Source organism: Falco rusticolus, chromosome 4 (genome assembly GCF_015220075.1).
Source record: "Falco rusticolus isolate bFalRus1 chromosome 4, bFalRus1.pri, whole genome shotgun sequence".
Lineage (NCBI taxonomy): Eukaryota > Metazoa > Chordata > Aves > Falconiformes > Falconidae > Falco > Falco rusticolus.
In genome coordinates, this window is record NC_051190.1 from 106,428,259 (window position 1) to 106,454,220 (window position 25,962).

Below are 25,962 nucleotides of genomic sequence, written 5' to 3' on the forward strand. Positions count from 1 at the left end.
CATGTCGTCACTGGCATACCAGAGTGATTTCTCACTGAGTGTATCCTGAAAATTTGTATCTCTCATAAGGTAAATCATTAGCCTTTCAAACACAGATCTGGCAACCTCTCTTCTGCGTGGCCCCTCAAATGATGTTTTAATAAATTACTATCCTAAAGCTTTCATAAGAGTAAGGTTTTCTGATGTTTAAGGAGAAACTAGATAAAATACATTTTACCTATTAACTATTTTAATTCTAGGTAAAGTTGAAACATCTAGGTTGAAACTGGATGTAAGGAAAAGCTGCAAAATATAATTGTGTACTACTTCAAAGCCTTGCTTCAGTCTGGAAGCTTGGAAATTCTCAAATACGTTCAATGCAAAAACTGAAGGATGAAAAAAATCCCTTCCATTATTGAAGGTTTGGAAAATAAGACAAAGGTGAAATTATTTGTCCAAATGCACAGAAAAGGCAGACATTGCGAGCATAAATGTTGATTTATGAATATTCAGCAGCACTGGGAAGCATAATATTTTCTGATTTAAAGTATTAAAATGTTGTAAAAGAATGATGAATGATGCTTCTTTGTAACTGAAATATAACTATTTTATTAGAAAGCTAGTATTTAAAATCAGAAAAAAACATCAATATTATTGTTCCCCTACTTCAGAAACTGGTAAGGAGAAAAGGACTACTAAGGCCATATATAACTTGTTTCTAAGATATGCAGAGATCAAATAGCTATCACGGGTGGAAAAAATTTAAATAAATCCGAGAGCAGTAGTAGACTGGAAAATTCAACAGTAATGAAATTTTTACAGAATTTTGAAAGCTACTCTTTCTGTCTATAGATAAACTTTTCCTAGACAGTTCCTTTGACACTTTAAAATTGCAAACTTAAAGTCTTGGTTCACCATACCTTTACAAAATGTAAACCTGGAATAAGTTCACTGCCTTTGATATGCAACATAGGTCAATGCTGACTGCATAACCTATATCTCCCCACACTGTCTTTGCTTTGTGTTAGCAGAATTTAGCAAAACTTGGCCACACTATACAGCCAAAATCAATTTGTGGCAGCTGTGAATCATTAGCATAACAGAATCTTTTTCCAAATTCATGAAAGAAACTTCACATTATTTTGTTTCAGAAGCAAATAAAAGCAAGAATGTATTTATTTTGCTAATGGATATTCCTAAAGACATAATAAATCTTATAATTTCATATTGTAATATTCATATGTAATGACAATTAGATGACATAAGAATAGTCATGCTTCTCAATACGCAAAATGATTTCTAAAGTTGTATGTTCTGCTCATGGAAAATCATGAAAAAAATGCATTCATTCATTTCTCAGCCATGCTGAAATCAGATTCACAGAAGGGATGTTTGAAAAGGTCTAACTTTTCCAAAATGTACCTCTGAAAATCCAGAAAGTACATAAATTAAATCATGGCACATTAAAACAAATTTAATTTTGAGGACAAATTATTCTGTCTCCTGGATTCTGTTTTTACAGAATGTGGAGCAATATGTAAATTTTAAAAATTACAAATAAGAACTTCGATAGATTATTTGTCCTTCCATGTCATATGTTAATTTCTTCTTTGGAAAGCTAGGAGGTCTATATACTGAAAAGGTTACATGAGAGAGTGTTCACGAAAGTGTGACTCCCAAAAAGTTATCAGTGTTGGTTCTTATCAATAGTGTTGCAATTCACACAAACCTTCCTTTTTGTCTTCTGCAGCAATCTTCACTTTTGTGTCTGTTATATCTTTGAAAGAGGCCAGAAAGAGTACTACATCTCCTTTTTCATTCTTTATAGGGACAATATCCAGTAGGCACCAGAATGAAGACCCTGTAAGGATAAAGAATGAATTTAATTCAAACAGCTGTCTTTTACAGAGGGGGGGGGGGGGGAAGTGAACTACTAAATCTACAACTAATGTAATTCTAAAAAAAATATCTTATTTAGGAGATCAGTAGTCAGGGAATCACAGATGTTCAGCTCATGTAAATCTCTTTGCATCACTGGTTCAAGCTCAGTAATACTGCTTTCTCTAGAAGCAAGACATTAATTTAAATGCAGAATTTATCTACAGGGATCATTAATAGAGTTTAATGAAGCTGCTTACTCCTCTGAAACCATGCTTTCCTTTGAACTCTCAACTGATGTTGCTTATTTTACTGGAATAGCTTTCACTTTGTTAACTTGACATCTGAAGCTTCCATGTTTACTATTGAATCATTCTACCTTAATCGTCTGACTTGATACTCATTAAAACCTCTTGACAGAAGACCTGATACTCAAAGCATCATTCCACTAATTCAAAGATATTTAAACTAATCAGACATCAGACTTAGATTAGAAATAGAATTAACTCCTTGCATCTTACAGATGGTGAGATATATAATACCACATGTAATCTGTAAAATGAATATCAGCTGTCTTCTTTACAGTCTATAACGTTCGCCTCGCTAAGACAATGCTGAGTTTGGCAATATTTTTAATGCATGTCAATCTTTCTCTGCCCACATCTGCCACAGAATTATACAGCTTAAAATAAATTGTTACTGCAGTCACTGATTGTGTCATGTGACCTCATTGCAAGGTATGTTGTTCAGTTCTGACAGCATCATTCATAAATCTGCTGTTACTTAGAACAGAAAACAATGAATGTCTAGATGCTGGTAAGGCACCAGAAGTATAACAGAGATCTTAGCAAACATCCTAGATCCCAGCTCCATCCATTCTGGGATAATTCAGCCCAGTGCCAGGCTTTTGTCTTTCTCAGTTTTCGGGTATCAACACTACCTCCCTCCACTCACCATCAGCCTACTAATATTATTTAAAAGATATATTTGTACTGCTACAGAATTACTTTTTTAGGTTTAAATTTCTTTTCTGGGTACCTCTTCACACTTCCACAATCGTGTTGTTTCCCAACATACTATTTTTCACATTCATTTACAAACAGAAGTCTACTTTCATTCAGAAAAAGAAATAGGAATAGTTCCCTGGTCCACTGCCACCACAACTGGCTACTGCCAAATGATCAGCTGAGCTTTAGAGGTGTCCTTAGAAAGAGCAAGCAGGTTAGCCACGTCCCTCTCTATTTGCTGTCTTCTGAACTCTGCAGTTTTGAAAATGAACTGGACACACTAAGATCACAATTCAGCTTTCTAAATTAATTTTTCAACTGGATTTTCCCTGACTGCCTGTTGAAGGCCGTAGGTAAGCATTGGGGATGAAACAACAGCTTCCCTTTTGAAGGACCACCACAGCTGAAGGTATAAAAGTATGCTTCAAAGGAAATTCTTCTGGTTCTCTCTGTCCTGGTCAAACTTTCCAAGAGGCAGACAGGCAGCTCTGAGAGTAGCATTACTAGTTCAGTCATCAGGTAACTCTTCCACTTGAGGCATTTAAAGAAGGGGCAGGGATAACCGGGAACAGGAGGACAGAAGGCTGGAGGAAAGAAAAATCATGGGAAGAAGCAGACTGGCTTTATGTTGGGTTTAAAGTTACTCATTTTGAGGTTGAAGGCAGAGCAAGCCAAGAAGTCCTGTTAAAAGAAGGTAGGACTGGTGTCAGAAGCAAGATATTTCTTCTTCTTCTTCTTCCATTTTAATTCTCCATTCTTAAATAATTTTCTGTACAGATTTGACATTTTTATCAAAACTTCTGGGAAAAACTGCTTGGTGGTGTTACTGTCAGAAGTGTTCTAGATGGCCACCACCCTATCAATCTGAAGTGATGCATTCAAAGAGAGGAAGCATTAAGCAATTTTACTTTCCTGCTTAAATATAGAATCACAGATCTCTACAAAATATTGTTATAACTCTTAAACTGGCCAAATTCTTACTTGTAAAGTTACGTTCTGCCTGTCTGCATTCTAGCAGTAGTTTCAGCTGGACGAAAAGTCACTCAATTCCTTCTACTAAACACCAATAGCTGCAATGATCTTTTAAACAGCTGTTTTAATCTCCTCCAGAAGTAGGAGTGTATCTTATTCTTTGCTTGTCTTACACACACGCGCACATGCACGCACATCATTAAAGCTGCTCCTGGAAGAAAATTGTGGACATCAGCAGTGTTCAAACAAACCTAAGTTATGTTATGCTAAGAAGCACACCTGGTAATGTTATCTGAAATGATAAGTTTGTAGGTTTAAGGAAGTTATGGTAACATGGTTCATCGATAGAAATAGAGACAAATCCTTCTAATTTTTCATGTTTTAATGCATTTACTCTTTTGTATAATCAGAGTGCATTTGAATTGTTTGCAGGTGAACTGGTCACTGAAAACATTCCACCCTGTCAATATTTAACATCATTTCCTGTTTCCCTTCAATCATATTTTCTCTCATTATCTACCCTCCTCCTCCTCCTCTATAAATATGTCTGAAAATATTGTGACTAAGCAAAGCAAAGATGCGTAAAAAATGGTATGCACCACTAAAGAAACACATATCCAAAACATGCAATAGGCTGCTTCTCTCCTGAAGAGCTCCAGGCTAGTGCTGTGCATGGTGCAGCTGCCAGTCTCGGCATTACTTATACACTAAACCTTCAGAAGTCCTAAGCTGAACTTGTTGGTGTTGGTTTTTTTGTTTTTCTGCCTTTACTCTGAAAGGAGCAAATAAATATGAAGTATTCTTCAGGACTAGAGGAGATGATTCATTTTAAGTCAGTACTAGGTCAATATGTGGTTGCACTTTGTCAAGAACAGAAGCATGCAATCTTTCACTACTGAGGAGCATTCTTAGAAAAATATACTGATCCAACACAATCTGTTACATAGCTTTTACTGAAAGCCAGCATCATATAATTCTGTAAGCCAAAAGAACTTTCTACTCATCAAAAAAAAAAAAAGTAGTGCTCTGCTTTGTTACAGTTCTTTTGAGTGCACTCATCTGTGAGACAGAAATTCCTTCCCTGCTTCAGATGGTGCATACAAAGGTCTTCTGTATTGTCAAGAGTCCTCTATCACAGAAATTTCTTCTGGAGGTTTATTTATGTACAGACTCTTTATTGCTTCAAGCCACCATTCTTGGAGAAAGAGTCTAATCTTTCCCTTGCATTATGAACTGGAGTTTCAAAATATATTTTAATATCCTCAAGGCTTATATAAGCACATCACAGGGAAGGAAAAAAAGAGACCAAATGAAGCATAATCTTATCACAAAGCAATTTGGCTATAGTCCACCTTTTATACATACATAAAGAGAGTGCTTTATGGTCACTCTCTCAAGCACCCTTTCTACCTTTCCTCGCTCCAACAGCTGGAAATCTGTCCTCATACTGAAATCAAAACAAAGGTCAACAGACCAAGAAATTTAAAAGGAAGATTTTATACAAAACCCTGCCATTAGAATGCCAATAGCCTTCAGAGCCAAGCATTGCTTTCACTAGAAAGCAAAGCCTGCTTAAACCAAGGAACAGACTCAGACCGTTAGCCCTTTTGGTGAGCTATGTGTGTTCATCATACAGAAACACTCAATCTTCAGTCATGCCCACCCTAGACAAAGCCCAATGAAATACTCAGGATGGAAATCTTTGGTGGATATATGGTTATTGAAGAGGTATAATAATATAGAAATGAAATGGGATTATTGACAACCAGCTTATATAATTCTTTAACAAAATAATTAAATCCATCTCGTCAAAAATTTTAATTGAGCATTTCTGCAGTAAGTGCCTTGTTAACCACACTTATTCCTATTAAAAAATTTCTTAGAAGTGGTAATATAGATGCAAAGCTATGTTTTCTTTTTGCCCCTTACGGCCTGGGCTCAAAAGCTTAAGGCTTCCTTTTTTTTGGCTACGTGTCAACCATCAGTGGTTATACCCACTTCCAGACCTTCACTTCCTCAGGACTTTGCTTGCCACATCACTCTCCAGACAGACATTGAGCTGGCTTGTGTTGCCCCTTCCATCACTCAATGGCAGAAGATAATAAATGAACAAATTCCTGTGGTTTATTTCCACCTCTCTGTGGTGAGAGGAGGAGGGATTAAGATGCAGACCTCTTTCGTGAAGCTCTGCATCTGCACATAACGTATCAGACTAACCAAATGTAATGTTTCATAGGTACCTGAAGAAAAAAAGAAAGTTTAAATGTTTTGCATATCAGACACATAAGCTTTTGGCACAAGGCAATCACTCCACAAGGAATAATTATCAGGATATATAAGCAGAAGAGGGCAGAATTAGGCCGCACAGGGCATCATAAGTCTGGCACATTTCTTTATTTCAGTACTTGACTTAGTAAACTAAATGTTCTTTTAAGTAGATGCAAATCAAGCCTTAAAAAAAAAAAAAAATTAAAACACACCACCCTATTTCTGGCCATTTGTTATGTAGAAGACAAAGATAAAAATATTTTAATACAGATATCTGTAATAATTCGTCAACAAAGTTGATGCTAAATCCTCAGCAACAACACAGTCTCATTGACAGAGTCACTAATTGTTAACAGAATAAACCTACTGCTGGGTACAGGATAATGCCAGAGATGTTTTAGCTCGGTCATTTCCACTTTTCCATCACAGAAAGTGTGGACTCCCAGACTGACAGACCAGGATGCCAAAGACTTTTTCTGGGGAAACCAAACTCTCTTTCATTAGCTTATTCAAAGATTCCCAGCGTCACTGATAACATTTCATTTTGAATGTTCTGTGGTTTTGACAAGATATCAACTTTTTGTTGAGGAGAGCAAGGTGCAAAAAAAAAAAAAGCAATGGTTTAAAAAAAATACAAGTGAAGAGAAAGAGAATGGGGCTGAAAGAAAAAGTACAGCTATAAATTGAGTACTTTCTTGCAAATATCACAGCTTTGACAATGACCAATTAACACAGCCAATGCAAGGCTACGTTGCTTTAAGTAAATAAGCACCTTATTCTTCTCCATCATTTCTGCAGAAGTGGCATGTATAAATTAACAAAATCTATTTTCTTTTTCCTCCACTACTGCAGCTGTAGATGACAGCCTGTGTGTGATACCCTAGTGACAGTCTTTGGTCTGACAATATTGCAAGAAAAACTAACAGAACACATATGGACTATCAGGTAGATGACTTATGTGGTCACTGATGGTTGTGCTAACACTTGCGTAGGAGTAGTAAAGAAGGCTCAAGGACTTGTTTCCCCAGGTTCTGTATGGCAAACAGATCATACTTGTATCCTCAAGTAACTCTCCCTACAAGCTTTAACAGTCAATGCAAATCCATTCCAAAATACCTTAAACCAGAATACAGTGTATCCCAAGAGTGTGGTAGAGGAAAGGTGATACTTAAGATACCTTAGTAACAAAGTAAAAATTGTATTTCAGTATAAATAAGTAGGTATTAATCCTGTGGAGCTGATTTAGAAACCTCCGTTAAAAATATCTCTGCATGCTTCTGTACAGGCTATAGAGTACCGTGTGAAATTATTCAGATCTATCACATCTCACCAGAGAACGTGTAAACTCCTCCTCCATGTGTCCACTCTTCTTTTCTGTGCCCAGTTTCAAACTACACTGTGGTCCTGCTACTGCCAGGTAACTCAGTGACTCACATGTCACGTTCCCCAGCACGTCTAACTTTTTCTGCCATCACTGCCATGATGGAGAGATGGAAATGATGTTCTAAGAGAAGACACTTCTCAGCACAGCAGTCTCCAATCCTTGCCTCTCCTGCAAACTGCCAGTGTTAAGCAGAAAGGCTTAACTCACCACCTCAAAGTCTCCATTTATTACTATGTGCACAGACTACCTCTGTCATGGCAGCTCCAAGTTTGAGTGCCTGACTTTTCCAACTTCGTGCTCTTCACATATTTTTAATGCAACAGCTAGTACAGTCTGCAGTGCACATTTTATGTAAATTAGTTTATGAGTTCACTAGTTTATGAGCTCCTGCTCATCTACATTTCAGCTTTTTTTACTCAGCTTTCCTGTCTCTCCTTTTATAACTCCACTCTTTCCTACTTAATGAAACTCGTTTCAGAATCCTCTAGTTGCATTTGAGTTTTCATTGAGCAAAAGCAGAGAAGCTAAGCAATGCCTGTTAAAGCCATGTGACGTACATTATCCTTATGTGTACTACTTATTTTTTGTCTGCTCTAATTTCCTTTTCCTATCTCCATCCAGATTAGAAAAGAAAACTGCGTTTAAGGAGATAAATGCTTCCCTGATGTAATACATTTACCAGGTTACATTTATAACAATTAGAAAAATACACAGGATTATCTAAAAACTCAGTTAAGTCAATGAAATGCATTATGTTTAAACGCAAAAAGCTTCAGGGCGGATTCATAAATATTATCAGTCTGCAACCTCCCTTTCCTCCACCTCCAATGATCATTACTCATCATAATATTACAAGGCATTCAGCATTTGTCAGCTAAATCCTGGGAGAGTACTAATTGAGACAGTCTATTATATAAATAAATATCCAATATCTATAGTTAAAGTGGGAAAGAAACCCAACATAAAACATAACCAACAAAACCCAAACCAAAATACTTTTTCAATAGCTTTGTACGGACTGTTTCAGAAATAGTCAGGCTCAACCCTTCCTGAGCAGTCTAGTCTTTACTGTCTTCAGTTGAATTCTGTTTTTTTCATTGCTTTGAGTTGAGCAATCCTAAAATGAACAAAAAATTGTTTCCCTTGATTACTGTATTTTTGAAATCTATTGCTAAAACACTGTTTACAACCTACGGTCCTTATTCCTTTTGGGTTTTCAGAGCTTCTAATCCAACATGTAGATGTAATCATTGCATTAAATATGATTTCTCAGTCTACTGAGGGTTGTACTTTTTTAAAAAAAAAGCCAAGACATTTTCTAAGGCCAGGGTGATCTTTCATATACATGTATCTGTGCATATATATTTACATGTATACACACATATATATGAAACCCCCATGTATTTATAAACGAGTTTTTTCATTTCTCTCTTTCTCCCTATAAGCTACTTAATCTTTTTGAAATTGTGTCTGGTATTTTGACATCAGGAAGAGTTTTAGTCCACATTCATCTAAACACAACCACGTTTTCAAATGACATTACTGTGCTTTTAAGCTTATATTCTCTTCAAAAGAAGCTTTAAAGATGACACAAAACTTCTTGTAAGCAAAAACAGAGCAAGACCAACACAGACCACTACACTTATAAAGACAACTTTCCAATTTTTCAGTTTCAAGAAACAAGTGATAACAACATAAACAAAAATATCTTCTTGCAAGATATTTTTGTGACCCTCATTCTGGAGTGTCTAACAGCAGCAGACCCCAGAAACAGGAGGTCAAGGGTCTGCAGAATGGGAGGTCTCCCAGCCCTGGGAGAAGTGCTGGTCACAGTCTCATGGTTATTCATATAGTTTTCAGCAGACATTCCACAGGGAAAGAGGGGATTCTGCCGGTTAGTTGTCCACTTACATCACAAAGCTCCATTTTAGAAACGGATCATTTATTTTTCACTGCTTTTTCCACAAGCTTCGGTCAGAGAAATTATTTTGCTTAATCAGTGCCAGTATAGTCTCTGTCTATTATTTTAGTTTTATCTGTTAGTACTAATCAGCAGGTTTTAAGCAAGTTCGAAGATTTTCTGTTGAGCCCACGATTCTAGAGCTTTAACCTGCTGTTGGCATGCTGCCCACTGGCACCTTTCTGGAAGGCAGGGGCTAACGCTGGGACCTGAGAAAGGGTCAGGTCATGGACCTGGATTGATACCTCTGTCCTGCCAGTTTTATGGGTTTTGTACAGAAGGGTTTTGAAACACACACTGAGGAATTACATAACGCTGTAGAGAAGATTAATCTTCCCAGTTCACCACTCGAATCCATGTGAGCACATGCTGTAAACAGACTCTGAGCCTGCTCAGTGAAAAGAATTATAGTTACCCCACCAGTTGGAAAGAAGTAGGTTTTAACCGTTTAATTACTTAATTGCTCTATAAAATCAGACTGCTTTTGCAACTCCCCAGTCAAATCAGTGAGAGGGTTCAATAGACAGTTTTAACATGAGCTTCCTGACACTCTCTCAAAAAACTATGGAGCTAATGCAAGGACTCATTGCAATTTTCAGCACAGGAGGTGGCAAATAGTCTGCACTATGATCCTTCATGTGAATTTGGGGATCAGGAACAAAACAAGAAAATGTCAGCAGAAGAGATGCATGTAGTCATCAGGAGAAATGGTGCTTTGATGTTTCTTTAACAAAAGAACAGCCTACCTCATGATGAAGCACGGGGACAGAAGTTATTTGGCTCAAGTTTGATTTAAAAACTCATAAAAATAAAATGTAGCCTATCAGCAGCCTCAGTGTGGCTATAAAATTGTGAGAAAATTTGAAGCGTGACTGGTCTGATGTAGTACAAACATCCCCACCTACATCTTCTCCTAAAAAACAGATGTATAGAAAGCAGCATAATGAAATATATCTTTTTTTAAAAAAGTGCATACAAGCATTACTACCAGCCATTCATACTAAGTGCAGCTGGAAGCCTAGCATGCCTGTATGGAAACACTAATCTGTCAGCATCTGTAAGCGATGAAGGGCCCATCACTTTGCAACAATGCAATAAACAGCAGGAAACTCTCATACAGATTTATTTACTTATCAGCGTGCTTCTAGGAGAACAAATCTTTTCCCAGTGAATTATGTTTTTAATAAATCATTTTGCTATTGAAAGAAACTATTAGCCAATGTCACCGTGAGTGCCATCAGAACGAAGTATCAGCGCTGTCAGTCAGTAAGCAGCAATCTTGTTGAGGTGTCATTAAATTGCAGCAAAAGATCTAGGATATATCAGATCACATTGCACATGGGATTTTACTTTTTTTTTTTTTTTTTCCTTCTAATTGAACGGTTTTGTCTCCTTGTAGGGTTTTGCTGACTGCTTTACCTGAGGCTCTGCAGAGTTTAAGCCAGAGCTCTCTGGCACGTCTTCCTCTTCTGCTGCAGAAGCTGGGACCTACACACTTCAAGACTATACATTATCTTTCACCAGAGGCCATCGTTCAATCAAATGAAGTGTTCGGGGAGAAAAGGAGACCAAAATTCTGTCTTCTGTGAAACAGAGGAAAATAAGGACATGCCTTCTCTCTATGTCCCAAACTATACTGCTTTTTAAGAGAAAGGCTTTCCCAAGATCACTGAAAATTCCTAAAGTTTACTGAGCTATGTGGAAGGGGGGGAAGAAAAAAGGAAAAAGGGAAAAAAAAAAAAAAAAAAAGAAAAAAGAGGATGTTTTTATAAAGATACCAATTATTGCTTATGGCTCATGTAATTGCAATTATGTATAACCACCAGATTAATTTTTTAGTGTTGCTTGTTCTTTTTATTTCCCTTCTGTATTTTGTTCTGTAATTTAGATAATGTGAGCAAAACAACCACAAAAGCTTTTTAGCTTTCTTATTTTTAGGCCACATTTTTAAGGCAGACCAGAATTGAAGTCATGTTGCTGCGAACTATCCTGCTAAGCAACTTGTCAAGGGACTTCCTCTACATTAGCAACTAGACGTCACTAGAAAATTGATGTCCCTGTATGGAAATTTCCCTCCCCCCTCCAGTTAGAAAATTCTAAGAAATGCCTCTTCTCTAACTGCTGGGCTTAACATTTCCCAAAGACATGGTGGGTTTCAGGAGATTTTTAAAACAAAGTTCATATTAAAAATGTACCATACAACTCCCCTGTTTCAAAATGCTACAAGATGTTTTCAGACAACCATTAAAAGCAGGTTTTAAAACTTCTTGTTGGAAAAAAGGGATACCATTCCTGCAACGAGCAAAATACTTTTTGTAGGGAAGAAAAGCTTTAAGAAAACCTGATTTTCTTTCATTTTAAAGGAAATTAATTTTCCTTAAATTTACTTATAATTAATTAAATCTTCTATAATTTTAAATAAGATTAAATTCATCATCTAAAAAAAGCTTTCTTCGTTTCCTTAACACAAGTCATGCATTAACTGCAAATAATGTAATGGAGCCTTCGTTATTCTGTAGCCGCATTATTCAGCTGCAGCCATGGCAGAGGCTATATAGATGATGTCTCATAGCTTGAGGCTTATTTCATTTGCCTCTGGCTGTCATTGCTGCTCGTGCGAGAACACTGCTACACCTAGACTTCAAATGGCCTCTTACCTGATGGTATCTAGTAAGTCAGTAAGAGGCTCTGACTTTCACCCTTACTCTACTCATGTTCCACTCATCTGAAATAATACCTTGGTCCTGACCTTCCAGATAATCATACAGAGTTATTAAAACACATATTCTCCTACACTGATGAGAAAAGCCCCAAAATACCTTGCTTTAATCATACCAACTCTTAAAACAAAAAACACACCAAAAAAAAAAAAAAAAAGCAAAATAACTATATTGTGCCTTCCTGACTTTATCATTTACTTACCAAATCTTTAGGGGCCAAGAACTACAAGGCACATGCCTAAGACATACCTCAGAAAGTGTTTAATTCATTTTACTTGTGGAAGATGACAAAGTGCAAAGTGTCCCTTGAGTCCAAGTGGCCTATCGCAGATGAAGCAACTCTGCATGCAGCCAGGTCCTAAGGCAACTTGTGATGGTGGTCCCAGCAGCATCCACTCGCTCCAGTCCTCTTACAGCAGGGATTTTTAATTGCCCACAAAAATCTGCCCAAACAGCCCTGTTGTTGGGGTGCACAGGTAATACAGGCACCACAGTGACGCCTCTCAAACATCCGTAAATCTGAACTGGCTGTGGCTGATTACGTAGTGTTTCACACAAGCTACGCGGACACAGAAAGAGGCCAATTTCCTTTCAGTGAAGGAAGGTTGTAGAACCAGTGCAGGTCTTCAGAGGGTGTGCGTAAGAACAAATCTCTTTTGAAACACTACAAACTGATTTTTGAAACATCGGAAATTGATCTGATGAGGTCATCAGTGAATCAAGGTGTGACCTTCTCAGCAGCAGCAGATGGACAGTTTAGACTGGACTAAGTCAATGATTATAGGGTTTATTGTAGCATCATCTTAGACTGTAACAGTAAGGGAAAAATCCACATTGCAGCTTAACTGTACTTCATCTTGGGGGATTATTAGGAGCTCATTAACTACATGTACTTGCTATTGATAAATTTTTGCAGTGGTCCAGCAGGGAGAAAAAGAAGGGTTTGTCTAAATGTAGTTCTGTAGCATAGTGTCCTTCTGCTTTTAGATTACTCTGAAAAAGAGATCCAGGGATTGAGTTCATTTCTCACAACTCACTTGAATTCAAAAAGGTTACTTTGCATTTCCATTATCATAATTGACAACTTAATTCATTGCAGATGTTTTGAAGGAAGTGTAGAAAGAGTAAGAGGAAAAAAAATCATTTAAGAAATCAGCTCCTAAGCTATAGAATTTTAAAACTTTCTGAAGAAGGCAACAATCATAAAATTCCTTGTCTTTTAATAGTTTGCTTTTCTGTCTTCAAAAAACCAATATAGCTCTGATAAATGAAAAGTTAGAACTGGATAAGGAACCAAAATAAATACTGAAAATATCACGAAAAGTGTATTTTGAGTGCTATTTTCAAAAGACTTCTCTCAAGCTGCTGTTACTGCTGCCACAGTTCTAATACTGCTCTGTGCTAACACAGCAGAAAACATCCTGGATGAGAAGGTACAGCCTGTTTATCCTATTCTAAGGATCCATTAAAAAAACCCACACATGAATAAAAGTCCTATACACTTCTAGTCATTCCAGGAGGATTGTTTTCTTCCAACCCAAACCATTCTATGATCCTGTGATTGTATGATAAGAAAGCAAGAATAAGTTACTGCATTCATATAACCGTTTCCCTCACAGTCATTTCTTATCATAACGTTGTGCTCATTATTAAGCTTTTAAGAAGGATGCTGAGGGGTGTCAGTCTATTCTGTGAGCTCAGAATTATCCCTGAAGCTCAACTTCTATCCCTGGATTTATCCCTGAAGTGTACATTTGGTCTTATAGCTAGGCCTACAGAGCAAGGCTGTACCTCTGAATAGCGGACTAAAGCCAGATACCCAGTTTTAGTCTGACACCCTGAAGTCCTACTGGGACACTGAAGTGCAACCCTGTGACAACTAGGCATTGCTCGTTACTTGTCTCCCACTGACCTCCGTTCCTGGCATTATACCGGGCCTGACTATACCTAACTATACTACACCATATATAGACTATACTAGCCTAACTGACAATTATTTTCTGTATCGGGTAAGCCTGAAGGTATCCATACAGTCATTTTGGGGTGATTATTGCCAAAGTTCTTCTTTCTTCAAATATTTTTTAAACATTTTTCTATAGCAAAGACTTTTTTCTTTCTCTTTTTTTTTTTTTTCTGCCAATGTTGAATAAGACTAACAGCTTCAGAAGTTCAATTTTTCTTCTGTGAAAAACCCAACACAACTCCAGACTTGAAACATTTAGTTAAAATGGGTCATTTACCAAATTTGGTGTCTGCAATTTGCAGCTCTGTTGAAAAAACAAAATTACTTTTAAGATAAATTTTGCTTTTATTCAAGAACAGTCTCATGTTATTTTTATACCTATTCATTTCTGTTTCCCAGTGGTACAGAAATACATGAGAATGAAAAATATAATAGGCATCCTGGCAAATTTATTCATACTCAGAAAATGTCTTGGAATGGCTTCCCGTCAAACTGTACACAGGGATGCAAGTAGGATAGATTGTGGGAAATCTTTTATCCTAATCAATTTCTCTTAATCTATTTATCTGTGGTTCAGTTACTTTACTGTTAAGCAAATTGACCTGCAATCTCTTTCTGCCTGCATTAATCGTTTCTATTATAGGTTTGAAACACCCTTTCATAGTGCAAAGGAATCACAATTTATCATTTAGGACCAAGACAGTGAAATGAATGTGTTAGCTTTACTTCTTTCTTTTACATACATTGAAATCTGGTCTCACCATGCCCACTCATCACTGTACAATACTTGAGAAAAGCAGCTCCTATCCTTCCAGATTAAAATAATTCTTCCTTATACTCAAGACATGATCTACAAATTTGAAACTACTTTCTTTGAATAACCTTCATAAAACATAAGTTCAAGGAACTATAGGAGTCTCTTCTAAATGCAAAAACCCCAACATTAAACACCACCTCCAAGCCTCCCCAAAAAGACAAGAGAAGGAAGCATTTAGCAGCATCTTCAGAATAACTTCAAAACTTAACACTGTGAAAAACAGCAGACATAAATACAAGCCATCTAAGCAACGTTTCTCTTTTTGATATGTTACGGAAAGCGAAGCTGTCTTCTAAGATTCTAAATCACCGACTATCTTCTTGTAAAAAAAAAAAGTTACTTTTAGAAAATAGCTTTTAAAAATATCTAATATAATAGTAGTAATATTTGAGGGGAAAATGTTTCATTAGTAAAGACGTGAGTAGAATCTATGAAGACGACACATGGTCTAAACGTATGCCTAGAAATTCTAGCCTTATAATAAAACAAAAGGTGATACTCGGCAAGCAGCCATGGATCCATTGAACCCATGGATCATTAAACACATGTGAAGGCTCCGATATCACTAAGGCGGCTGCAGTCCTGTCAGTATCTCACACTTAGTGTCAACTGTTTGAAGATCACATGAACAATGGCAGCGTAAATGCTTACAGCACAGGTGCACTAAAGAACCTGATATAAATGAAACAAGCTGGTAAGTGTGCATGGTGGGGTGCTTGCTTCCATGGCTCATTCATCTTGACTATGAAACTGTCCTTATAAATGCCCTACCACAGGAGTGAAAGCTTTGATGGTGCAACCTGAAATTTACTGAAGTCGATGGAGTTGCTTAATGCCCAGAAATGTTTTTTTAATGTGACGATGCATACTTAAATATAAATTTTACTTAAAGTACTTACCCACTTCTTGAAAATCATTATTATTGCATTGAAATATAGTGGCTGAGCATTTTGTTGATGGGACTGAAAATTGTACAGAGTCATGGTCTACCATATGGTGAGTATTAATTTTTTAATTTAAGTTTCAGCAGTTAAGGGTAAGAACTGCAATACGTGAAAAAGTAGAAAATGCCATGTCACACTGAGTGCAGATAACACGGTGTCTCATCATGCAGTTTAGGATCCTAAATTTGTTCTATGCATCTTTGTGACTTGTCATATACTTACATATAATCAGTAATATTGATATAAACGTAGTCTCAATGTGAACTGTCTTTATTGAAATCTGTTCTTGTAGGACTGATTATAGACATAAAAAATCATTACATAAAAATGCATACTATATATCATATGCATTAATGCTAAGTTTCATTCTTTGGGACTAACAAAACAGGAAAGAAAAACTTACCATTCTTCTTATAGAACATGATTTCTCCTTTGAACTCTACCTTTTCCTCCAGTGATTTCTCAATTTGAACAATCATCTGCTCATTTGTTTCAGCACCAAGTAAAAATTTACAGCTGCAGCTCTTCTGCATGACTTCAGTTCGTGCAAATCCAGCAAGCTCACAGAAGCCATCTGAGCAGTAAACAATAGGGAATCCCTTAGCCACCTGAGCATTTGCAAGGATGAAGTTACTATCTGTAGAAGAACACAAAAGTGAAACAAGAATTACAGTCTGATTTCTACATCATTTGACGTAACACTTCCTTTAGGTTCATAGAAAGGCACAACTGGACATGGCGTTTAAAAGTGAAGTCCCAACTGCCTGCAAAACACAATTCAAATTCTGGTTTTAGACCATTAGTCTGAAAGTCAAGTTTTACAGCTCACAAAACATCTTCATAAGATGGTTCCTCATGGCTACGTACAGCTTGCCTCACTGCATCCTCAAGGAATAATTTATGATAACTGTCTCTGAGATGGATGATAGCACATTAAAACAACCACTTGACCAAAGACTGGTGACAAACATGGAAGCTTTGGAGATATTTCAAAGGTGCTGTTATGCTCCCACTCAAACTACTCCGCAGTCTGAACATGCACAGCTATATCTTAAAAAACCCGAATCCCTCTATGCTCTCAGTAAACTAAAGATGATCTTTAGCGACACTCAAATTAATTTATTCTGTATAATTTTTCAAGGGAATCCATAAAAGTAGAGTTGAGAGACATTCTGGGACTATAGGAAATTGTTTGTAGTTTGTTTTTGCCCCCCCCCCCCCTTTTTTTTTTTTTGAGGGAAAAAGATTTCACCCAAAAGCACTATCAGTTGTCTTCCAGAGCCCTACCACACTTCTCCCATATGAAACAAGCACATCAAAGATTGAACATCCTGTTACACCTTAATGCATTTTATACATTTTCATGTGTGTAAGATGTATGACAAATTCAAGAAGAGTATATTGACATGGAGATCAATCAACAAAAAGCAATGTTCCAGTCTGAGTTCAAATCCTTCACAAATCTTGCAGCCTAATAGCTCATTTCTATCCTTTGTAGAAGTGTCTTTGAAGGTTTTTTCCCTTCTTAAACTCTCATCACCAGCTTACATCAAGAGCTCTAGCACTTTATGGTCTTTTTAAATTAGCATGGAGACCCTTTCCAGATAATATATGAAGTTCTTATACATTATTTTTGCTTGTGTTTCTTTATCTTGAAGTGGTGGAGGGAAAGTTTTATGGGAGGAATCTGTCTACATTTCACATCGAGGGAGGAAAGACTATTTTTTGCCTATTGCTTATTAAGGAATGTTTACCTTGCAGCTTGCTAGCAGGAGCTTAGGAGCAGTTTAGTCCCAAGACAAATAACTCTCATTTTTCAGACTTATGTGCATGGGGATTCATGGGTATGCATTAAGGGAAAATACTATTAAATAACCCAGAATCCCTTGATAAATATTCATAAATTGAAAGAGAAATAATGAACTATTTCAATGGAAAACTCAGGTTGATATGCCTAATCCCCATACAGTGATATATTATTCATGAACAGGGAAGGTAGAGACAGAATTCAAAAAGCAAAATAGAGGGAGCGTAGGTCCATTTCAGTTTGAACTATCACAGGAGTTCTACATCCATGAAATTTCAATAACTTCAGCTACCTTACCCTTTTATTTACCCAAGGGATAAAATATTATGGCCGATACTGCTAAGGTTTCAGTATTCTAATGACAATGCCGAGGCTTTTTAAAGGATCAACTTGCTCTTAAGCTTTACTTCATTCACTCACCTTTTGTTTAAAATTAATTAAAGTCTTTCAATAAATGATTTTTCTATTAAAACAGACTTTTCTCATTTGCCAAATAATTTGATTTAAAAATGCATTCTGGTTCAGTGCAGTGCTTGATTTAGCTGGTCATTTTTATTTGCCTAACTAGGGAATATGTATCATTATCATTCATGCACTGACATGCTGCTCCCCCTGTCAACACAAAACTAAATCCCCACACTGCCAAAAGAATTAAAATCATATGCTTGTAGTGCAGTTTAATGATGGTGCTACAGTGCAAGACCTGCAGATCATACGTTCCAAATGCTTCTGTAGCTATCAAATTAATTTCCTCCTGGGTTTCTTGTTGTTTAAGATATAATTTTGTGATGCAAAGATTTTTATTTATTTATTTATTTATTAATTCTGATTGTTGTGAATTGCATGAAGGAGAATATGGAACACCAGGACAGAAAGGATAGGGAGGATGCTCTCAGAGTGTAGGAGTGTTTGAATATCATTATGAACAGGAATACACTGGAGCTTACCAAGCTTATAATCATTTTATGAAAAATTTAAGACAGTCAAACTCTGCTGTTATCTACATACAAATAAGCCCAGAATACTCTTGGTTACTTTTGCATTCATATAAAAAACCAATTTACTTTTAAAAGTCAACCCAGTGAAAATTATATTCAACCTGAAGTTCAAATGAAACGATGAAAGATAAACCTGTAATCCCAAACTAGTAGACTAAGGGATGTACTTTAATAATTTATTTTTTAAATTCCTTGTGATATTTAAGGATCAAGCAACATAATTTTATCCAATAATTATGTGTATAATCAAATTCTTCAGTAATATTTATTAAGTGATAATTAACATTTAATTATTACACAAAGCAATTTAAAAAAAGCTCATATGTTAAAATATTCTGGTTAAAAATTTATTTACTTCTGTAATTTATTTTCATAGCTTGGAATCTTCAATATCACTTGCTATTCCTAGGGCACATAAGGCATCAAATAATAATTCAAAAAACAAGAACTGAGGGTGAAATTTATATCATTCAGGCTACAGTGTGAAACAAATAACAAACCCAACATTTAATGCTATGATCTTCAGTGATAGCTTGCTAGATCAAAAAAAAAATCCAGAGTAGGAAGAATGAATGTTGAATTCCGTATTAATAGTTCAGCACATCAGCCTGAATATCAAGTTATTTTATTTGGGTTGGTTGATCAGGAAACAGTATTAGATTACTGGTAGGATGTTTTTTGGGTTGTGGGTTGTTTGTTTGTTTGTTTTTTACAAGAAAACACATTCAAGCTAAATTTATGATCTATTAAAAAACATGTAACCTTGAGCCTTTGGGACTGTTTAGGAGTACAGGGAATTTGCAACAACATAGACTGCTGCAAATCTGTGAACAACCTGAAAGAATGGATTTTGACAAAACCACGAGTAGCAGTTTTCAACTCAGAAATTAAGTGCTATACATTTATGCAAATTAAATAAAAATAATTACATTGTGTATTCGTATATTAGCTTTGGATAAAAATACTTGCTTGTATATTCAAGCCTATGTGTGAAGCATAGAGGACGATTTAAAAGTGCTTCTCTTAAAGAATAGGACAAGAACCTTAGACACAAAAAAATCCAAGAACATTCACAAACTTTTCATTTAGCAGCAAGTCAGCAGAGACAGATGAATATGACAGAGGTATTCCACAAATATTCAGCACAATTTAAAAGCAGATTTGTTTCAACTATCCTTGTTTTCCTTTGAGCTCATTTTCTATGATGACCAAATCACTTTTTTTCACATGAAAGTGTGATACAAAGAATATTAGCAACTTGCACACCTGCATTTGCTTTGGAAGCAGGACATATTGGAGTGGATGGGACATTCACCAACAGAAGACTAGCATGGTTTCCAGAAACCTCTGCCAGACACATAATATAAAATCAGGGACAATTAAACAAGCTGAACCAGAACCATGCTAACTAACTACACCTTCAATCACAAGCTCACACGCTGTTGCCCTGTTTCAATGACCTGAAAACCAGAAATTATAATCTAAGAAACAGAATAAATTTGTATCACATACCATCTGATACAGAGAGACAGGTTCATTAAATGTCCCATGACAGAATTTTAGAATTGAGATAATTAAAGGAAAAGGCTATTATGCAAGTCTCTGCTTCATAATTAATGCACACAATTTATCTGACTGTTTGTAATGAGACAATATTACAATTAAACTCAGCACTCCCTTGATAAATCTTACTGTCATCTTATTTAGCAAAAAAATGACAAAAGGGTTTTTGCTTTAATACTGTAGCTATGTCTGCTATAAATTTCATTATTGGCCTTCCCCGATTCTTGTAACAGTTCCTTTCAAAGTCCAGATGGTTTCTGCAAGTCTTCATCTTTACCAGTGGAGAACATCTATCTGACTTCTTGTACAACTGAGTACAGCCAACCACCACACTAATTTTAAATATTAAATTATTTATGAATTAAAAAGGAAGGAAAAAAAAACTACAAAAAAAAATCCCTAGCAATTGAAGAAGCTGCAGTAATTAAACAAGTGACTCATATTAGTCACTCTATCAAATGGAGAACAGTCCATAAATTCTTCTGGATAAAAGGATTTACTACATTTCAGTGTGATTCCACAGTTGCTACATGGGCAACTTCACAAGAGAAGTCGCATTCCAGGTTCACACAAATTACTATTACAGAACATGACCATGTTAACAGTTAAGATTACCTAACTGAAAGATTAAAATATTGCACATGAGAACATTTAGCTTTTTTCAGCACATTTAGATGCAAGTGAGTCTAATTAGAGTTCGAGCTCATTTACCAACTACTGTCCTTCTAATATGACTGAGACCAAGATGATTTTATAATGTATAAACTTTCAAATATTAAGGTTCCTCTTGAAAACCTCAGTGCAGTTAACTGGGTCATTAATGGAAGGTTAAAATTTATCCAGATCTAAGTGACTCAGAAAGAAAGTTGATTACACTGGTACTTCTTCACATCCTTCACTAAAAAAAATTATATTCCAGTAAATTTACAGTAGTACAATAAAAGGTAAAACTATTGCATAATAAACTGCAAGTGTGGACTGATGAACAAAGGACCCTTCGCTGTAAGCTATATAATTGATTTAATTGGCCATGTCTTTTCAAATAAAGGCTGACATTAATAAGGAAACTTATTTATAAAATTGGCTAACAGTTACAAATTCAGAGTGTGAAAAACAAAAATAATGTCTGAAATACCTGGCTCTATGGGCTCAGCTCAAGGGTAAGCTGCCATAGCTCCCACTTAACCTGCATTACCATTATGTAAAGTTCTGAGTTCAGCAGCTAAGAAATCAACCTTTCACTTTGCATTTACAATAATATTTAGCCTGACAGTGAAAATGCTTTACTATATACAATATTTATAGCTACAAAGAGAGTTAATTTGTAATGCAGTTCAGCTTAGAGACATCTAAGCAAAACTTGGACATCTGGTTGCTAAATCACCTCCTAGTTTTATTGATAAACACAGATCATAAGCCATTTAAGAGACTTGGTGTTTAACGATCTCAGACTCAGCCTTCAGTGCCATTAGTGCACCAGGTCAATACTAGAATACTGACTGCAGCTTTCTTCATGACCAATCAAAGCACCTATTCCTAGAACAAAGCAGACAAAAAAGCCAGACAGTAGCAGAGGGAAACAAAATAAAAAGCAAAAGCAAAAAAATAACCCTCACGGTGAAATGGGCTCTAAGATTCTGGGCAGGGGGGAATCATTTACTCTTCCATTAGAAATCTCTGTATATGTTCCTATTGCTTTTCTATTCTCAATCTGATTTGCATCTACTTGAACTCTAAAGTGTAAGGACTCAGAAGGACTTTGATCAAATAGTACCAATGCTGTTACTGCTTGTTTATCAGCTCAGAGCACCTTTCAAATCAAAAAACAGTGCAATTGTAATGGATAAACTACAGTAAAGGAGAGGAACTTTTGGAAGAGATGGCTTTGAAGTTCTAGCAAATTAAACTCCACCAGCATAAATCTACATCTTTTCCTCAAAAGGAAATGCTAACCAGTCTCAGATATGTATTTTCACTTTTTTCTTTATATGTACCTGGAATTGCAAAATCACATTACACATATGTTAAGTGCAACAACAGTTTAAATCAACTAGACTAAGGTGAATCAAGGTTGCAATTAAGTATTTATTTTCCTACCCTTAAGCTGTGTAGATTTTAACAAAATTTATTTTTTCAGTAAAAAATTATTACATTCTATTTGGTAAGCTTTGTTTGTGTTACTAATTGCGTGGTGACTGCTAGCACACAGTGCTGACATAATTAAAAATGGTATGTTGCAGTTATCAAATATTTCCATGCTAGTGCAATGTTTTATAGGCATTGAAATGTTTGATATATATGCAGTTATCAAATATATCCATGCTAGTGCAATGTTTTAAAGGCATTCCTACAAGTGAAGCACCACTTGCCGATGGAAAAGACAGAAAAAAGAAGACATCAGCAGAGAAGAGACACAGCAACTCATGAGTCACCGGCACACTGTCACAACACAGTGTCATCCAGAAGGGTCTCAATGGGAACTGAAGGTGCTCGTTTACCCAGCAGAACTACCTCTGGGTAACTAGAGTTCTGTCTAACTTGGTAAACAGAACTACCCTCTGTCTACCAAGGTAGCTCAGCTGCTGCTTGGTGTTTTCTGTGGATGCCCACTGGAGAGCAAAGATTCCTGCCTCTAAAGGAAGTGTGTTTTGCAGTTTCTCCAATAAAATACATGGAAATTTTAAGTTCACCCACCAGGCAGAAGGGCCATTTGTGTAACCTAGCTATATTAAATTTGCTTTTTTCCCCCGTCTGTTTTGTTAATTTAAAATTCACCTGGAATGGTAGAAATGGAATTGCTGTAAGTCAGGCCGACACATTGAGTTCTCATATCATATAGTCTAATTGTTTAAGAGCCTGGGATCATGAGTTGGTGTCAAGTGTTCAACCAAGAGAAAGGTTTGCAGATTAACAGTCCTCCTGAATAGAAACATTTTAAAGAGCCACATCCTTGTCAAACATTTACCAATGTGATCCTGTCCATACCTTCCTTTATCATCTATCTGAAATAGGAATAAAATAAAGAGTTGAAAGCTCATTTGTTTACAGCTGGTTTAAGCACTAATGTCACACACAATTGATTACTCAGTTTACAGGCATACCAGACTTTCACCACTGCGTCGTATTTCATGGTTTCAGTGTCCCACACATGCCTTTACTAAGTATCCTGCCTGATGAACCTGCTTATACTACTACTGTAGTGGATAGCCCTTTGGATATTTGCCCTCAGTGTATGTACTGCTACTGATGTTGCAATATATCCAAGCAGGCAGATGTTATGGATGCTGCGAACAGAGCTAGTGGAAGAATACAGGAAATAGATTGGTGAGACGTTATTCCTGCACACCTGTGAGGAAGAACTTAAGCTATACATTTTTAACCTGGTGTGAAATGCCTTTAAAATATCATGTTCCTGCCTGTTTGAAATCTAATGCTCGTTTCTTCTTATTAGACTATATTGATTATGAAGTGGTAGCTCAGGGGCTTGGAAAATATCCTGATGCCTACTATAGTGGAAATAAGGAACTGGATTTCTTTACAGTGTGTTGATTTGTGGAAGAACTATTTACCTACTGTTTAGAAAGTTTCATCTTATCACTTGAAACATGTAGATTCTGTGAAAATTTATTTCGCCTTTGGAAGTAACCATGGGAAAAATACTGCGGTACAGCAGACTGTACGCAAAAGAAAGTTACCAGTGTAAGAAAATATCACATGTTGCTTTTACATTCTCTTGTTTTATATATATAAGAAACATTCATCATTTCATACAAGTGCTATACTACACTGAAGTTGTTACTCAAAGCAGCTCTAAGCTGCTTTTCATGTATGCTAGTTCATGTACACGTTTCTGGGCTGTTCACTGTCACTTTAACAATCCTCTGCAACCCCATGACATTTTCATGCCAGCTTGTGGTGACTTCTACTGTATTGATTTCTCTCTGCAATTATTATACTTCAATATTAAGGTGCTAGGAGTCCAGGGCTAAAAGTAACCATTTTGAGCCTTTGCAGTTTATATGCTACTCTCTCAGTCCCTGAAAACAAAGGGTACTTTGAGTTAATTTTAATGGGGCTAAGAAGCAGACTCCCATGTGCCTATTCCAGTGAAATGAGTTCTCTGTAAACTGCAAGAATTTCTACATGCAGTTTTCTCAGAGAAGCAACACCAACACTAACCTAAAATGATGCTGTGGAAATAAAGTCTGTTCACAGAATGTTCTTCTGACAAATTGACAGTAATTGTGTCAAAAATGGTTCAGAAAATGATGAACAGTATCCAGGAAATGTAATTTCCAGAAAAGATAGAGTTCTATACTGCATTATTTACCATAACAAAGGATTACAGCGTGTATCCCAAACTCAACCTTTCTGAATCAAAATAGTTCTAAGAATCTCAGTATAGGGCTTGCTGACATTGTACTCTTGAGCAAGATCTGTAAAAAAAAAACCCATATTTTGGGGGTGGAAGAGGATGACAAGGAGTTTACAAGTGAGAATATACCTAAGTTATCATATTCAAAGGAATATGAACCATCTTATAATGGGTTTGCCAGCTGGGAATGATCTCATAAAAAATCCAGATGAAAAATGCTGAAAACTGTGGAAGGACCAGTGGTGGTGTTGAACAAACAAGCAGAATAACCTTCATGAAAAAGTAAAGTAGACGTCTGAAGTAGACATAAGCCGTTATTTCTTATAAGGAAGTTACTATGGACCTCCTGAAGGACTGGTACAGTTTAGAGTAGGCGTACCTGAGCTTAGATCTACTTATGTACAGTGTATGTATCCAATACACAAACATATATATTTATGTAAGATACTCAGATAATCAAGGCAGAAGCTGCTGGAGGAACCTGAAAGACTGAAGGTGAACATTGCCAGAAGATGGTCTTCTGAAGAAAAATCCAGATTTTGGCTGAAGAAGTGGATATAGTTTGGGAAATTCATAGCGTTTGGAACTCCCCTGCAGTAAGGAGTACAGGTATAAATACAAACTAAAATTCTCAGGGTTTTGATTACCTTAGAAGAAGAAAGAAATAAATTGGACCAAGTATTGTCTCAGTGAAGGAAAATCAGGCATAGGAAAAGTGCTATCAAAACAATCCCTGAATTTAACCTCAAAGAACTTTGTGCAAATAAGAGGAATAAACATACCAAAATCACAAAGGGACTGAAGATACTTAGTTACTGAAAACTTAGACCTTTTCATGTCTGCTTGTTTTGTTTTATTTCTTGTTCTTTTTTAAAGGAAATAAAGAGGTTAGGTAGCACAGAACCACATTTGGCATTCCTATAGCAGATGTTATTTTCATTCTGTGGTGGAACAAAACCAATTCCCCTTTCCACCGCCTTCCCCCTAAAATGCTGCCCAAATGAAACAAAACTTACATCAAAAGGAGACTCACATCAGAAAGAGACTCACATCAGAACAGTAGGTCAGTGTTCACCAATTAATGCAAGACCTAAACCTCTAGCATGCCAGGAAAATGTTATCTATTAACTGTACTGCAGTGAGTCAGTGTCGTTAGGTAACCAAGTAACTTTTACGGCAATTTTTCAGTCAAAACAAAATTACATTTGGGTTTTGACTAAATTTTTCTTACTGGTCCAAAATAGTTTCAGAAAAAAAAAAAAATGTCGCCACTATACTTGCAAGACAATGACAACACTGCTTTTGTTCCACAGAAATGAATTATGAA

At 36.3% G+C, this 25,962-nt stretch overlaps 1 protein-coding gene across 3 annotated transcripts in view; it reads right to left on the reverse strand.

Moving 5' to 3' along the window:
• The window catches only part of KCNH8 (potassium voltage-gated channel subfamily H member 8), a 195,573-nt gene that overhangs the window by 115,455 nt on the left and 54,156 nt on the right, over positions 1 to 25,962 (reverse strand). For all 3 annotated transcript variants that reach the window (XM_037386756.1, XM_037386755.1, XM_037386757.1), the window contains exons 2-3: positions 16,296 to 16,529; positions 1,709 to 1,840 (exon numbers count right to left, since the gene is read on the reverse strand). In XM_037386756.1, the coding sequence (XP_037242653.1) occupies positions 1,709 to 1,840; positions 16,296 to 16,529 (366 nt within the window). The remainder of the gene's footprint in view (positions 1 to 1,708; positions 1,841 to 16,295; positions 16,530 to 25,962) is intronic.